This window comes from Chinchilla lanigera, unplaced genomic scaffold (assembly GCF_000276665.1).
Source record: "Chinchilla lanigera isolate Chin_1 unplaced genomic scaffold, ChiLan1.0 scaffold00180, whole genome shotgun sequence".
NCBI classification, from domain to species: domain Eukaryota; kingdom Metazoa; phylum Chordata; class Mammalia; order Rodentia; family Chinchillidae; genus Chinchilla; species Chinchilla lanigera.
Genome location: NW_004955581.1, coordinates 597,033 through 613,094, shown reverse-complemented (window position 1 = coordinate 613,094; position 16,062 = coordinate 597,033). Strand labels below are relative to the sequence as shown.

Below are 16,062 nucleotides of genomic sequence, written 5' to 3'. Positions count from 1 at the left end.
TGGATGGATGGTGGATTAGTGGATGGTGGATGGATGGGTGGATGGATGGATGGTGGGTGGATAGATGGTGGGTGAGTGGGTGGGTGGGTGGATGCTCATGTACAGCAAGGTGTCTGGAAGATTTCTTGTCAGGCTGTTATAAATGATTCCCTTAGTAGGCAGAGAGCTTTCACTTTTTGCTTCTTATATCTGTATCACTGCATATATTTACGCTAAGCATGTGTTACTTTACAGTGAAAAACCCATGAGTGATATCTGGGTTGGAGACCAGTTTGGGTAGCATGTGTGCAGACCCTGGCTGGAGCCGGTGGGTGCACGAGACATGTCAGAATGCATGCACACTGAGCAGAAATCCCAGCTCACAGGAAGAGAGGCCAACACAAGTCTCGTGGAGAAAACTATAAAAGTAACAGGAGACAGCAGCAGAAAAGAAAGACATTCAAGGGAAGGCGGAAGGGGAGAAAAGGCAGCAGAATCAACTGCGACCGGGCCTGGGCAGGACTCAGAGGGCAGAAGCCAATCTCTGAGGTGGCCGTGGTCTGCGCCTGGGCCTATGCTCTCTCTCTGCTCTGCCTGGAGGCCTCTTCAGCTCCAGCCATGCCTCACACCCCCAGCACCTGTCCTGTATTGGTTTAAAGGCTGCTCTGGCTGGCAGAGGAAAGGCAGAGGCAACCTGCTCATTGTCTTTATAGAGAGTATGGGTGGAATGAAGACCCAGACATGCCCAGGTGATAGTAAGACCGGGCAACGGAGTAAGGGACACCCCTGGGGGCAGGACCCTCCCAACACGTGACGTCTCACCAGGACACAGAGCCAACCAGAAAAGTGTTATTTTCAATCCTTCATTTGAGTCTGGTGCTCCTGGAAGAACCAATCAGAAGATGCGCCTTTCAACTCTTCATTTGAATACGGGCACAGCCAGTGGAGAGACCCTGTTCTGATCTGTCATTCACACGCTGCAGGAAGCCCAGCGAGCTTTCTGATGCGACCAATGCCAGGTGAGTACTCCATGGGACGACTGTCCCGAAGCCTCACTTGCACTCTAGGCAGGTAAATCACCCGGGAGTTTGGGGTGCAAAGGACCCCTTTCCCCTGTCCTGGGCTCTGTGAGCCGTTCCAGAGGCCCACACTCCCTGCAGAGCGCGCTTCTCCTCCACCTCCAATCAGTGTGTGCCCTGTGGCCTTCCCTGAGCTTTGCTCGCTCTTTGCTCAGGACATCGAGGACCTGGACAGGCCCTAGGGGTCACCCCATGCAGGATGGGACCAAAACACAGCACCAGAGAAAAGACTGTCCCCATGCAGGGGCCACAGGGGCAGGCATTGACACAACTGCAGGAGGGGCACCCCCACCACTGCCCAGGAGACCCAGAACCTACCCAACCCGAGCCCACCCTGAACCCCCAACCTGCCACTGCCTGGCACAGGGCTCGTGGTGCCTGCTCTGACGTCATTGTCACACTGCGCTGCTGAGGGAACAAGGGCAAGTGTGGGCCTGCTCGGGGCAGACATGGCCTTTTCAAACACTGTTGGCCCTGGCAGTTAAACCCATCACAAGTGGGCCTGTGTCTGGGCCCTGTGGACCCAGTGCCAACCAAGTCACCCGGGATGCTGTTCTCTGCCCGGACTCCGCCAGAGCCGCCTCTGTCAGGGCAACCGGCCCACCTGTCCCAGTGATTCACCCTGGGCGAGTCTGCCTTTCCACGGCAAGGCCCAGGACACTCACCCGAGCTTCTGCAGGTGACTCTCCGGCCACCGGGCCTTGTCACACAGAGCGCCAACCCCCTCGTCACCCAGGGCGTTCTCCCCGACGTAGAGTCTGGTCAGCGAGCAGCTGGCGGTGAGCGCCGAGGCGAGGTCCTCACAGCACGCAGACGTGAGGCAGCAGCTCACCAGCCTTCCGGGACAGGAGAGTCAGGCCCTGCCCCCACCACTTGCTCAAACCCGAACCCAACCCGAACCCCCGAAACCTGACATTGCCTGGGAGACCCAGAACCCACCCAACCAGCACTGCCAGGTGCCACAGGGCAGACCAGCTCCACAGAAGCTTCCCACACCCTTCGCTGTAAAAACAGGCAAACGCCAGGTGTGATGGCACACGCCTGTAATCCCAGCACTCGGGAGGCTGAGGCAGGAGGATCGTTGTGAGTTCAAGGCCAGCATGGGCTGCAAAGTGAGCTCAAGGCCAGCCTGAACTGCATAGTGAGATCCTGTCTCAAAAAGACAAAAAAAAAACAAAAAAAAAATCAGCCGAGCACCTCCAAGGCCACCCACAGGACCTGGCTCCCTGAGCGTGTTCTCATCACAGTAAGGTAGACACTAGGCCCGGTGTTACGGCCGTGTCTGATGTCCCTCCACAGCCTCGTGCAGTCAGAGGGGGACTTTTCAGAGGTGGCTGGACCTGGGGGTGTGGTGCTGGATCAGGGTGTGTGGTGACTAAATTGATCAGTCCACTGACCAGCTCCGTGTGGTTCTGGGTGGGGACAGTGGGAAGGGCCTCTCTGAGTGTGGGTGCTGCCAGCCTACGATCCTGTAGCCTGGACAGAAGAGGTCGCCCCCATGGCCACTCGTTACTGCACTGCTTTGCCGCCTGCTGCCTGCTGCCTGCCGCCTGCCATGAACCGTTCCCCTCTGCGATGCCCCTCTGCCGGGCTACCCTGCCTTGGAGCCAGCCAGCTACGAACTGAAACCTTCGCACACTGCAAGCCAAACAAACCTCTTCCCCTGTGACTTTGGGGCTGGGTATTTTCTCAGCAATGAGAAAAGTAACTAAGGCATCTGGTGCCATCGAAATATACATGAATATTTCAAAATTTTTTGGTTTATTACAGTAAAAGACACTGCCATGAATTCCTCTCGTAATACTCCCGCCTGCGTCGGACACACTTCCCCCGTCCTCTCACCACTTTCTGGAGCAGTCCTAGGAGTCCACGTGCACGAGTGACTCTCCAGGAGTGATCAAAAAAAAAAAAAAAAAAACACACTCAGTGCTGCCGCCCAGTGCCAGCCCAGGGAAAGTCGTGTCATAAAACGTGGCGCTGTGTTATTCTCCAGGACACCTTGCGGCTCCTCCCCAAAATCAAAATGACCATAGAAGGCAAACGTTTGCATTCATGCAGGACACTGAGGCAGCCAGGACAGTCCAACTAAAAACGCACAGGAAAAAAGCCCCCAGAGCTGCTGCAGACGGTGGCCAGGACGTGGGATGGGGGTGTCGAAGCAGGGGGGGGCTTTGAGGGGACTACTGTGTCTTTTGCTGTAATGACTTTTAATTTAAGCACTGGGGCTGGGGATTTAGCTCAGCAGCACAGCGCCTGCCTGGCAAGCGCAACGTCGTGAGTTCGATTCCTGGTACCGGAAAAAAAAAAAAAAAAACTACAGAAAATTTAAGCACTCACTGTAGTTTTCGATCATGCCTATGAAAAAATCTACCAGCCTCTTCCTAGTGTACAAGTCCACGGCCCTAAGGGCACTTATGCTGTGTGTAACCGTCACACCAGCCAGCTCCAGAACTGAACCTGAGCACTTGGGTGATTCCTGCCCCTCCCAGCCCTGCCAGGCACCTTTCAAGCTTGTCTGAATTCGCCCACTCTGCCCCCATCCCAAGAGGGGTCAGCAAGGTGGCGTCCCCCGCAGCAGCCACCCCGATGGCCGGCCAGTGTGTAGCGGGCGCCCGTGCACACCCTTCCCTCCTGCCCCTCCCTGAACAACACACAAATGCTTCTCCTGCTGGGTGAGGTCCAAGTGCTGCTCTGGACACAGTGTCACGTATTCTGTGTCCGTCTGTGTATACAGCGGGGTGGGACCACTGGCTCAGGGTGGCCCTTCGTGTGACCACTTACTGCAGTGGCCACGGGCCCACTCACAGTCACGCAGAGGCCTGCGTCTGCAGCTGTCCACACCTGCGTCCTCATCTCCCTTACATTCTGCTGTGTTTTTCCCTAAGCCACCATGAAGTATGTGCACTGGCCCTACACGCCCAGCTGCTTTTCCCTCTCCTGAGAGCCCGCGTCTTTGGAACCAGTGACCTGACACCAGTGTCCTCTCCCCAGCAGGCTCCTCCGTCCACTATGCCCCCCACCAATCGCTGACTTTCTCCCCAGCACTCTGCTCCATGCCCCGCCCCCATGCCCGGAGCACCCACTGCCCAAAGCTGTGACCCACCAGAGCTTGCCAAGGGCACAGCCAGGGTATGCCAGGCCCTGGCACAGGAGGCAGGCCCCGAAGTCTCCCAGGGGGTTGTCGCTGAGGTCCAGCTCAACCAGCTTCCGGCTGCTGCTCAGGACGGAGGAGAGGTCGGAGCAGCACTGGTGGGAGAGGCCGCAGCGCCCCAACCTGCAGGCAGCGAGCACCGTGTGGGGACGTGGCCTGTGCCCTGGGCCACAGGGAGGGGACAGAAGGGGTGGCAGGGGGCCCAGCCCTGAGCCTCCTCCCCTGATGGCGGCCTCAGCCAGTGGGAGAGACGTCCCGCACACCTCTCTCTCTCTCTGTCTCTCTCTCTGTCTCTCTCTCTGTCTCTCTCTCTCTCTCTCTCTCTCACACACACACACACACACACACACACACACACACACACACACGCGCGCCTCACCACAGCTTCCGGATGCTGCAGCCCGGGCTCCGCAGCGTCTCGCACAGCACGCACATTCCCAGGTCCCCCAGGATGTTGTCGCTGAGGTCCAGCTCCGTGAGGGCCCGCGCGGCACTCAGGGCTGAGAAGAGGCCCCGGCAGGAGCTGGGGGTCAGGTAGCAGGTCGGCGACCTGGAGGGGAACAGGAGGAGCATCGCTGACAGACCCGCTGCAGGTGAGGTGTCACCCACCGGGAGGCCGAGGGAAGAGGCAGGTCAGCCGCAGTCCCAGCACACACACGCCTGCAGCCCGAGCTTGGGAGGCCCACACGGAGGAGCCAGGGGTTTGAGCCCAGCCTGGGAGCTCAGCCGCTCAGTGAGACCCTGTCTGACAGCGCTGTGCTCAGGTCCTAGGTCTAATACCCGTATGGAAAGAGAGAGAAATGAGGGGAGGGAGGAAGAGGTCACAAATCCAAAGGCATTCGCAGAGAAACACAGGCTGGGTGCTGGTGCCGGACAGCCGCGAGCTGACTGCTGGCGGAAAGAAGGCGATCTCGGACGAACCTGAGTGTCCTCAGCTTGACGTGCCTGACCCTCGTGGTCGGCCGTGCCTGACCCTCACGGTCAATCGGCTGTCCTGCCAGCCGGCTTGTGGGCTGAGGCAGCGCTGAGCGTGAGCCCACCGAGTCAGGATCTCTCTCCAGGGCTGCATGGGAAGCTTGTCCACACACTGCAGACGTCTGGGTGGGCTCTGGCCTCTGTGCTCCTGGTGGGCACCGGTGGGCACCCTCACTGCCCTCGGAGGTACAGGGACACCGCCCTGCCCGCACGGGAGCAGCTTCTCCTCCCCGCCAGCCCCTCCTCTCCCTCCCCAGGGCTACGCATGACGCTGTGCCCCACCCAGAGCTTTGCACTGCCCTTGTCCTCCACCACAGGGTTGGAGGGGCAAGGCCACGGGGGGTCGTGAGTAAAACGGACCCCAGACGCCGCAGGAAGACACAGCAAGAAGGCGACACCTGCAGTCTAGGACAGGTCCTCCCCGACACCCTGGTCCTGGTCCTGGCCCTAGTCCTGGTCCTGCAACTGACCACCCGGTGCTGGGGTGACTGAGTCACCAGCATCCCGTCCTGTGACAGAGCCCATGAGGACCAAGATGCCGCCCCCCCCCTTCCTATCTGCCATGACACAGCGTGCTACTGTCCAGCCCTGCCCTCAGGTCACTGCCCAGGACCCTCTGCTCCCTGTGCCGTCCCCTCACTGTCCCTGAGCACAGCCGGGTCCCCCATGACCACAAAAGCCATCCTGTGGGGTGACAGTGACCCGGGAGGGTAGGCTCCCTGGCTGGGGTGGAGGAGCCCAGCCTGTAGAGCTCAAAAGGAGGATAAACCCAGATGTCCACACAGGCCACCCTGGGGTCCCTGAAGGGAACAGGGTGATGCTGGGGACCCCCTGGTGCTCGGCCACATGGGAGACAATACCAGCAGCTAGCAGTTATGCACACCCCAAACTGAGAACATTCTCACCCCACCGAGAAGAAGCGACACCTTAGTGACAGGTACCCTAATCAGCGTGAAGGGCCTCAGTCTACACAGCGGGCTGCTGGGGCTCAGGGAGCAGCACACGCCTCGCAGGGCCCAGGCCTGGGCTCGGACCTTGCACTGTGAAAACCTCCCTCCGTGCATCCAGCTATCATCTCCAACTAGAAATACATGATAGAGCAAAGGGGGCCACTTCTGTGACCCCAGCGACTGGGAGTCTGAGGCAAGGGGATGGCAAGTTTGCAACCAGGCTGGTAAATGTAGCAAGATCTGTCTCAAAATAAAAACTAAAAACTAAAAAAGACCTGTAGCCGCAGCACTCAGGAGGCTGAGGCAGGACTGCTATGAGTTTGAGGCCAGCCTGGGCTACATAGGGAGACCCGGTCTCAATAAATAAATAAACAGATAGATAGGGGCTGAGGTTGTTGCTCCATGGTGGTGACCCTGGGTTCAATCCCCAGTACCAGTCAGTCGATCCAATCTGAAAGCTCACGTGGGAGCATAAAGGGAAGGATCTCATCCCCTGCCCCGCTCCCCTTGATCCACCGGGGTGACCTTTTCCCAAGAAAGCCACATCCCGTTAGGCACCACTGCACACTGTCCTCGGTCAGCCTGCCCAACTCTCCCAGCCAGGCCGGGGCTCCAGGTCTGTGGGGTTGGGGAGCCCATGTTCCACGTGAGTGCGTCCTAAAAGCCCTGTGCAGGAAACATAATCCACAAGGCGCCGTGTCTGGAGGTTGAGTGCGAGGTGACCAGGACACGAGTGCACCAGCATGGAATGGACTGGTGCCAGGGCCACCCTCACCTGCACACCCACCTGCACACCCACATGCACGCTCACCTCACCCTCACCTGCACACCCACTTGCACACCCACATGCATGCTCACCTCACACTCACCTGCACACCCACCTGTACCCTCACATGCACACCCACATGCACACCCACCTGCACCCTCACTTCACCCTCACCTGCACACACACCTGCATACCCACCTGCACACTTACCTTCATACCCACCTGCACTCTCACCAACACACTCACCTGCACACCCACCTGAGCCCTCAACTGTACACCTACCTACACCCTCACCTGCACCCTCACCTACACCCCACCTGCACCCCCACCTGCACCCCCACCTGCACCCCCACCTGCACCATCACCTGCACACCCACCTGTACACTCACCTGGAGGCTCCCATGCATACTCACCTGCACATGCCCTCCTGTCCCTCTTAACTCCACCCAGGGAGGACAGTACAAAGTCTCTCCTGAGATGTGGGCCCTCAGCCTTGGGGTCTGTGGCCTCCATAACTGATAAATCTACCTTGTGCTCTCAATGCCCCTGCCTCAGTGTTCTGTTAGAGCAGCCCAAGCTGGAGCAGGACAGGGACCTGGGCCTCCCAGCAGACTCAAACCCAACCGGGCAATCCTGCTCCAGCGAGCACCTCCCTGGCCTGGCTTTCCCCACACATCTCCTGCATGGGCTTCTTCTCATCCCATTTGCCCATGGGACACAGGGCATGCTCTCTCCAATGAACACACCTCGGAGAGATGAGCAATAGTACCATTATGCAGGCTACGGCGACTGTATTTGGAAGACGGTTGAAGAAAGAGAAGAGGATGTAATGCCCAGAAAAGCAACCAGAAAGCAGCAGACACCTGCGAGCCACCTCTCACCTGCGAGCCCCGGCCACCGGGGGGCCCATGCCTTCTTCCACCTCCTCCTCCTCCTCCTCCTTGGGCGAGTTGTGCTGAAAGCCCAGGGAAAGCGTCTGCACGCTGCGGCAGTTCCTGATGCAGAAGGATGACACCACGTGGTCCATGCGCGTGGAGAGGTTGACCTCGATCTTGGGGAAGTGGCCCATGGCCCTGCGGACGAAGGCCTCCTCCTGCATCTCGTACAGGCAGTAGAAGAGCTCCAGCTGGCTGGGCTGGGCCTGCAGCTTCTTGGCCTTGGCCTTGGCCTCAATCCACCTCAGCAGGGCCGCCCTGATCTGCTGGGACACTCTGCAGCTCAGCCTCCTCTCCAAGTAGGACGTCCTCTCCTGGTTGACGAGGCCGAAGAGGAAGCGAACCACAAAAATCAGGTAGCCCTTCTCAAACTTGCCGTAGTTTTCCAGGAGGATGGCCACGTCCCGGTGGGGCAGCACCTCCTGGCTCCCCGCCAGCCCCGCCTCTTCCTCCTCCTCCAGCACGTAGTACATGGCAGCAAAGAACTCCTGGAAAGTCATGTGGATGAAGCTGTAGAGCTTCTCGCAGTCCACCCCCTTCTGGAACAGGCTCATCCTCAGGAAGGCGGACACGGCCCCCTCCTGCAGGCCGTGGTTCCTGAGGTCGCCCTCCTCGAACAGGACCTTCTGGTTCCAGATGCCAGCGGCGGCCAGCGAGCAGAGCCCGCGGAGGTGTGCCGAGAGCTGGTGCTCAGAGAGCTGGCGCTCGTGGGCTCCGCCCTGGGCCTGCAGCAGGCAGGACAGGAAGAAGACGTACACGGCCGTGGTGGTCTTGGAGGTCTGCGCCAGGCTCTCGCCGCTGTCCATGCACTGCTTGAGCCCGGTGCACACGATCCAGCAGACGAGGGGGATGAAGCACATGGTGAACAGCACCTCGTTCTCTTGGATCAGCGTGAGGGCCGCGCGGGCCTGCGCCTCGCTGGAGAAGTACTTTAAGAAGTACTCCCTCCGCCGGGCCTCAGAGAAGCCCAGGACCTCCACGTGGCGCGGCCGCTCCAGCAGGTGCTGAAGCTTTTCGAGGGCAGCTGGCCGCGTGGTGATGAGCAGCGAGGCCTCGGGCAGCAGCCTCTTCCGGATGAGGCTGCCCAGCAGCACGTCCCCCCGCACGGCCACCCGCCAGTCTGTGCACAGCGCCTCGGCGTACTCGTCAAAGGCGCCCTGCAGCTCGTCGAAGCCGTCCATGAGGAACAGGACCCTGGAGGCCCCGCACACGATGCTGCGCAGGGGGGCGCAGGGGTTGGGGCAGCAGCTGGCGATCAGGTCCCCCAGGCTCCTGGGCGCGTCCAGACTCACCTCGCGGCAGTGGATGTAGAACAGGTAGTCGAACTTATCCTGGAAGAGCTTCCCCGAGGCCCAGTCCAGCATGATCTTCCGGGCCAGGATGGTCTTCCCAATGCCGGCCACGCCCTGCACCACCACCGTGCGCACGGGCTCTGGGGACTTGTCCTCAGGGTCCGTATCGAACAGCGACTCCAGCCTCAGGGGGCCCTGGGAGCCGTCCTGCAGCCTGCTCCCGCCCATGGCCAGCAGCTCCCGCTCCCGCTCCTGCCGGCTGGGGTGCTCCCGGACCAGCTGCAGGCGCGTGTAGCGCTTGTTGAGGTTCACGCTCTCCCCCAGGCGCGCGTTCCGGTCCTCGATGCAGTGGAACCTGCTTCTCACGTGTCGTCTGTATGTCCTGGCGAAATCTGCAGCAACACAGAGTCACACGCTGCGCTGGGCTGGAACGGGGACCTGGCTCTTTGCAGGGGTCGGGGGAGGTGAAGATCCAGGGCACTAATGTGTGCGCGTGGGGCCCACAGCCGGAGAGCACGCCTCACCACGTGTGTGCACACTGCCGGTGTGTCTACGTGTCACACAGAACAATTCATATCACAGTGGTCTGCTTTCCTAACAGCAGGGCCACAAAACAGGGTTCAGAGGCAGTGGCAGTCGGGACAGAGGGACAGGGCACTCCAGGCCTGATCTTCCGTGAGCAGAAGGCAGCCATGCAAGAGGTCCTCCCATAGCGGCCCCCCTCAGCCTGCAGCCCCTGCCCAGGCCCCAGACACACCCACATCTGCCTCTCGGCTGGTCCAGGCCTTGCACCCTGGGGTGGGGTAGCAGGGGGAGGCCTGCCAGCCAGAGGCTCCGCTCCAGACCTGCCCACCAGCCCAGACCACCAGTCCAAGCACCACGGACAGCTCACCCTTCTTCTTTCTACAAATGGAGAATCTGGAAAGGAAGCCCAGGAGGCCCATCCACTCTTCCTCAAGGCTGTCTTCCCGGCACTCCACTGCGGGGCTCTCTGGACACAGACGGAAGAACAGGGTTGGAAAGCAGAATGCCAGCACGGGGTGACAGGCCACAGGTACCAGCCCCAGAAAACTCCCAAAGTAGACACCAGTCAAGTGCAGGTAACCACGGGAGAGCAGCTGGCCCAGGCGCGTCTGCTCTCCTCTACGGAGTGGGAACATCGCAGGCACACACATCCAGCCACAGAACCTCTTCCCAGCCCGGAGTACCCAGGCAAACCCGAGGTGGACACATGCTCACCATCAGCTGTCTATGGCCAGCCCTGGAGCCTGATTCGAGACCTCCCCCAGAGCTCCAGACCCCCAAGGCGGCTGGGCCCCCGTGAGACCTCCCTTCCCTGGCCTCTCCACCTGCGACCCATTTCAGCACATCTGCGCCGTCATGTGGAGATCCCTGGGCCTCCTAGGCTGGGCCTCGGTGTCTGGGAGGAACTCAGGGCTACCGCGCTGGCTCAGCCGTGCAGGGCCGGGGCTCCAGCCCAGCCCCTTGGAAATAGTGAAAAGAAAGAGACTCGCTGGTCAGTTTTATCTCAGATTTAATGCTTCAGAATCCTAGCTGACTCTAGATTCATCCAAGAAGCTTTACACAGCAGAATCCCGACCACCAGCCTTGGAGATTCTTCTACAGCCATCTGAGGTGCGGCCCGGGACCAGGGTACATTCAAGGTCCCTATGTGACCCCAACACTACGGATGGGTGAGAACATACATCTAAGTCAGCAGACAGAGCTTCACCCCCAGGGAAAAGGAGACACAGAGAGCAGCAGCCAGCCCCAGGGGATCGCGGGACAGGGCTCTCCAGGTACACAGGGACCCCAGGCAACAGAGACGATGCCTGCAAGACTCTGCTGCCGCAGAAAGCACAACACAAATCCGAACAGAACCTGCACAAAGCCCCAGCCACCGTGAACGGGAGTCTCCCCCGAGCCCAGGCCGAGAACGTGAAGCCTGGTTCTGCGTTTCCACTCCAGCCCAGCGTGGACAAAGGGCACCCTGTCTTCCTCCTGCTGTGCCTCTGAGCAGAGGGGTCCTGGGCAGGCCGAGCCTGCTGAGTCACCATGCTGACCTGGACACAGGGTTGGGGCCCAGGGACCCGGGCTTGAGGGTTGTACACCGATTTGCTAAGCGCGGCTCTGAGTGCAAACAGTGCTGCCTCGCTTTGTGACTTGTGCTCCTGGCATCCCCACGGCCCACCCCTCTTCCCACATTCCTCGCCCCTCCCGCCCCGCTGCGCCCTGCCCAGTCACGAATCTCCCCGCTGCTGACTCAGCTTGCTCCCCTCCCCATCGCCTCCGGCTCACTGTCACCACGCCGGGACTCTCCACATTGCCCTGCACCCGTCTGCCCTGCAGAAGGAGACCCTCGCCCCAACATGCATGCAGGGGTCTGGGGATTCTGCTTGCCCGTTCCCACGCCCAGCGGTGGCCATCGGAAGGCGTTACCCACGCACTGGATAGTCTTGATTAAGGAGTCCCTCCCAAGCCGTGGAAACAAGCGACTCCAGCAGGTAGAGCACCAAGCTGGCAGACCCTGGGCCTGGCGGGGTGCGGAGGCAGAAGCACAGCCTTGGGGCAGGTCCCAGGGGTCAGGCTGCAGTGGGGTTTCTAAAGGAGGCGTGGAAAGCCAACTGCTTCCCCATCCTCTCACAGCACAATCATGAGAGGAAGAAGAGGAAAAGCCCAGGTACTGCCAGAAATGACTGCAAAGCATACTAATTTCTGTGCACGCAAAGACACCTGCGTGGGAGAAAATCGTGCATCCGATGAGGAATTAATACCCAGCACAGGGGCTGGGGATTTAGCTCAGCGGCAAAAGCACCTGCCTGGCAAGCGCAAGGTCGTGAGTTCGGTTCCCGGTACCAGAGAAAAACCAAAAACAAAAAACAAAACAAATACCCAGCAAGCACGAGGAACGCTACAGGTCAAGAGCAACAAAGACTGATTACGAAGTGGAAAGGGGTCAGCAGAGCTCTCCCCAGAGACGCCCACAGGAAGATTTCAGCGGCACCAGTCATCAGAAAACGCAAAGCAGTGCTGCCAAGAGCCACCATCTCCTACTGAGGATAATTGCTCCAAACAAGCAAAAATGCGATGTTGCTGAAGATGTGAAGTCAGAACTCTTGTGCACTGCGGGTGGCAATAAAAAAATGGTGCAGCTGCTATAATAAATCGCCTGGCACTTCCTCAAAAAAATTAAACTGAGGATTGCAATTCCATCCTTATGTTCCACATCCAGGCATGAACTCAGAAGAGTCCAAATCAGGGTGTTCACAAGACATTCGCACGCTGAGGCCCTATTCCCTATTCACAACACTGGACGGTGGGGGCTGCTCAAGTGCCTGCCCGCGCGGGCATTCCGAAGCTAAACGTGGCGTGGCACACACACAGAGGAACCGCTCTCAGCGTCACAGGAGGAGCTGTTGACACAACACCTGTGGGCAAACCTGGGGGCTCTCCGGCGGAAGAAAGCAGGTCCCACAGACAAACGCCTCCCGGCCCCTCCGAGAGGAACCCAAGCAGCGAGTACGGAGGAACAGAAACCAGCACTTCCGCTCAGCAGCCAGGCCAGGACTGGGTCACCAGGCTCTGGTGGGACGGCTCAGAGGTTTCTGTTTTGCAAGACACAAGAGCCCTGGAGGCGGTTGCACAATGCAGATCCACTTCCCGCTGTGCTGCTCACTCACAAGGGGGAGGAGTGCACCGGCCGGCGCTCGCGCACTCACCCCACTGCGGCTGCTCCCGCCTCGCCTTCTCCTGCAGGTCTCTCCTGTTGATGGCGCCGAAGATCCACACGGCCATGGCCCACGCACGCTCCTCCCCATTGAAGTCGATCATGGCGGTGGCCAGGTCCATGTGGTCTGCCCGCTCTGTCTGGCCCCTCGGGAGCGGGATGCATCCTTCCTGCGGGGGGTAGTCCTCCAAGTACATCTTGAATTTCTTGAAGTCCACGTGGTCCAGGTCCTCCAGGTAGCTGGCCAGCTTACAGCGGGTGCTGGCCATGTTCCTCAACAAGGCTCAGGGCCACGCCAGGTCCCAGGCATCCGGGCAAGGAGCGTCTTTCAGAGTCCCCACTCAGCTGTGTCCCAGCACTCAGGAGGCTGAGGCAGGAGGATGGCAAGTGTGAGCCCACCCTGGGCAACTTAGCAATTTAGCAAGATCCTGTCCAATAAAAACAATTTAAAAGGGCTGGAGATGTAGCTCGGGGCAAAGGCCCTGGTGGAATGCCCCAACATCTCGAAAATGTCTCTACTCAGAGAGAACTGAGTTACCAAAATCTCAGCAAACTCCACACATGTGTGGAAATGTCACAGGCTACCCTATAAATGTACACAATTTCAAGTCACAGTTTAAAAATTTGTGTTTTTTTTTTTTTTGAAACAAGGTCTCCCTATGTAACCCAGGCGGGCCTCCAACTCCAGTGATCCCCTGTCCCAGCCTCCCAAGTGCTGGGATTACAGGTGTGCACCACCACGCCTGGTGAAGTCACAAAGTTTTTAAACTCAGAAAACTCAAATGAAAATATATCAGTTGAGCATCGCAAACCACCGTTCTGTTCCGAAAAATGAGCCAAGCGCTTACCAGGAAGCGAGCCTGTACCAGGAGTGTCCTGCGTCATGGAGAAGGTGCCCTACAGAGAGAGAACAGGCAAGTATAAGCACGACAGCATTGGAGTGACAGGGCGTAGGGCAGCCAGACACGCCCCGAGGACTCCATGCCCGCTTGACTGACCCCACAAACCCTCCACTGTGGACGAGAGGCGGAAGGTGCTTTCACCCCTTCCAGCCTAAGGCTGCGGCTCCTGGCGCTGCCTTGACCAGAGAGAACAGCAAGACAGAGGCCAGGAGGGGAGGCCTGTGGCCTGGGATGGGGACAGAGAGCGCGGTGGCTCGAGGCACCCCTCCCCGGTCCACAGGGAACCAAAGACACCAGAACGACCCTGGCCACGGGTGCGCACAGAGCACGGTGAGGGTGCCAGCTGTCCACAGCTCCAGCGACGCACAGTCCCAGTTCCCTCCCCACGCTGCCCTCGCTCCACACTGGCTGGGGCTGCACTGCAGGGATTCAGATTCCTGCCTGCATTTTGGGTAGAGACTGAGCCTTAGACAAACCCAGAAGTTCTGACAGCCAGAAAGAAGCAGGGCCAGGATTTGGCCCAGAGGGCTGGGACCACATCTTCTACCCTAAACTACGTGGTTACAGTCTGACAGAAATGAGCCTGGTGTACCAGGGATAGCGCTCAGAAGGCTGAGGCAGGAAGATTGCCAGTTTGAGCCCAGCCCGGGCAACTTATTGACTTAGAGAATCTCTTTCTCAAACTCTACTCAAAAAAGTAAAGAGTGGTTCAATCCCCAACAACACAAAAATTGTTTTTGGTGCTAGGAATTGAACCCAAGGTCTCTCATATGCTAGGTAAGTGCTCTACCCCTGAGCTACATTCCCAGCACCCCACAAAAACTTATTTTAAAAAATAGATGGCTAAAGGCGGGCATACCCTGTGACCCTCACTCATGCCTGTCTCACCCTGACTGCCCTGTCTCTTGCAAGCTCCAGCCCTCCGTGCACCCTGCGCTTCCTTGAGGGACACAGGGCTGCCAGCAGTGTCACCCTTCCCGCCCTCACAATAATACAGGGGACAGGGACTGCAAAAGAGGGCAAAGCCAGGAGGGAGACTCCTCATCCACAACAGGACAGACCCACCTGGCCCGCCGCCCAGCCCAGTCCTCCCGCGTACCCTGCTGCAAGAGCTGGACTCACCCGACACCAGGCTGAGGGACAGCAGGGAGGAAATGACACAGATTTATCACGGCCCAGGCCTGCAGGCACAGGAAGGATGTGGTGTGGGCACAAGGGCTTGCATCACAGGCAAGGCCAAGCCAGCACTGCCCCACAGCTGGGTTTTCCACGCTTTGCCAACCGCACCCTCCCTGGGCTGTGCAGACCATGCCCTCAGGAGCCTGGCTGAGCCTTCTATCGGGGGCAACCCTAAGGCTCTTCCAGGTTCCTATGACACCACAGCAGTCCTGGGGTGCTGACCAGGGAAGGGCGGGCGGCTAGACAGGGTTGGCCCAAGGGCCCCGGGGGTGTGACCAGGCAGTGGGGCCGGGCCCCGCCCCAAGGGAGGCAGTGGCCCGCAGCAGTTCCTCACCCTGGCAGCAACTCCACTCCTGACGTGGGACTTTCCCTGGTACACGCACAGGGAGCCCTTGGTGTGTGCCAGGAGGGCCCCAGACCAAAAGCATCCTGCCGACCCCAACAGCCAGACCAAGAGACAGGAGGCCACTCCCTGCTGCCCGCCAGCCACAGACCTGGGCTGACCCCATCTTCGGGGAGCGCAAATGCCCACATCGGTGGACTGCAAGCGTGGCGTCTCCGGGCCTCTCCATAGCATGGGGGCAGGGAATGACACTTGACTCAGAGGAGTAGCGGAAGGCCTTGGGGACGTGGCTGGTGCGAGGGCTTAGGGCTCATGTCCCCAGGCTCCCGTGCGGACGGCGACTGGGCCGTGGGGCTGTGCTCAGGGTGGAGTCGTTGCTTGTGAACGGAGCGACTGCGCAGGCGGAGGAACGCTGGCTGGAGGAGGGCACTGGCGAGGCCTGGACGGGCAGGTCCTGTCCCAGCTCCTCTCTTCCCTCTGCTCCCGGCCAGCAGGGTTGGACAGCTTCTTCACCGACCCTTCCTTCCACGCAGTCCGGCCTGGGAGCCAGGTGACTGCCGCCCAAACAGGAGCCACAATGGACTTCCCTCGAAGTCTCAGGGGTCCACCAGTCCGTCCCAGGGGTGGGAAGGGGGCTGAGGTCCCTGGCACGGAAGGTAGGACCAGAGTCTGGCTGCTGCGACAGGGCCCTGGTTCCAGAATCGCGCCACACGCTCCTGGAGATGAGAGGGGAAGGGTGCCCGTGCCTGCAGAAGTCAGGGTGTGGCTGCAGACCAAGACTCCA

General features: G+C 59.6%; 1 protein-coding gene across 10 annotated transcripts in view; it reads right to left on the bottom strand.

Annotated features, from left to right (window-relative positions):
- Nlrp3 (NLR family, pyrin domain containing 3) overlaps nt 1–15,143 on the bottom strand; it is an 18,952-nt gene extending 3,809 nt beyond the window's left edge. For 2 of the 10 annotated variants that reach the window (XM_013509750.1, XM_013509752.1), the window contains exons 1-8: nt 14,879–15,141; nt 13,703–13,751; nt 12,847–13,221; nt 10,020–10,118; nt 7,782–9,519; nt 4,589–4,759; nt 4,162–4,332; nt 1,724–1,894 (exon numbers count right to left, since the gene is read on the bottom strand). In XM_013509750.1, coding sequence (XP_013365204.1) covers nt 1,724–1,894; nt 4,162–4,332; nt 4,589–4,759; nt 7,782–9,519; nt 10,020–10,118; nt 12,847–13,123 — 2,627 coding nt within the window. In that variant the 5' untranslated portion in view covers nt 13,124–13,221; nt 13,703–13,751; nt 14,879–15,141. The other 8 variants (XM_013509755.1, XM_013509754.1, XM_013509753.1 and 5 more) reach the window with 8 other exon arrangements.
- Between the last annotated feature and the right edge of the window lie 919 nt (nt 15,144–16,062).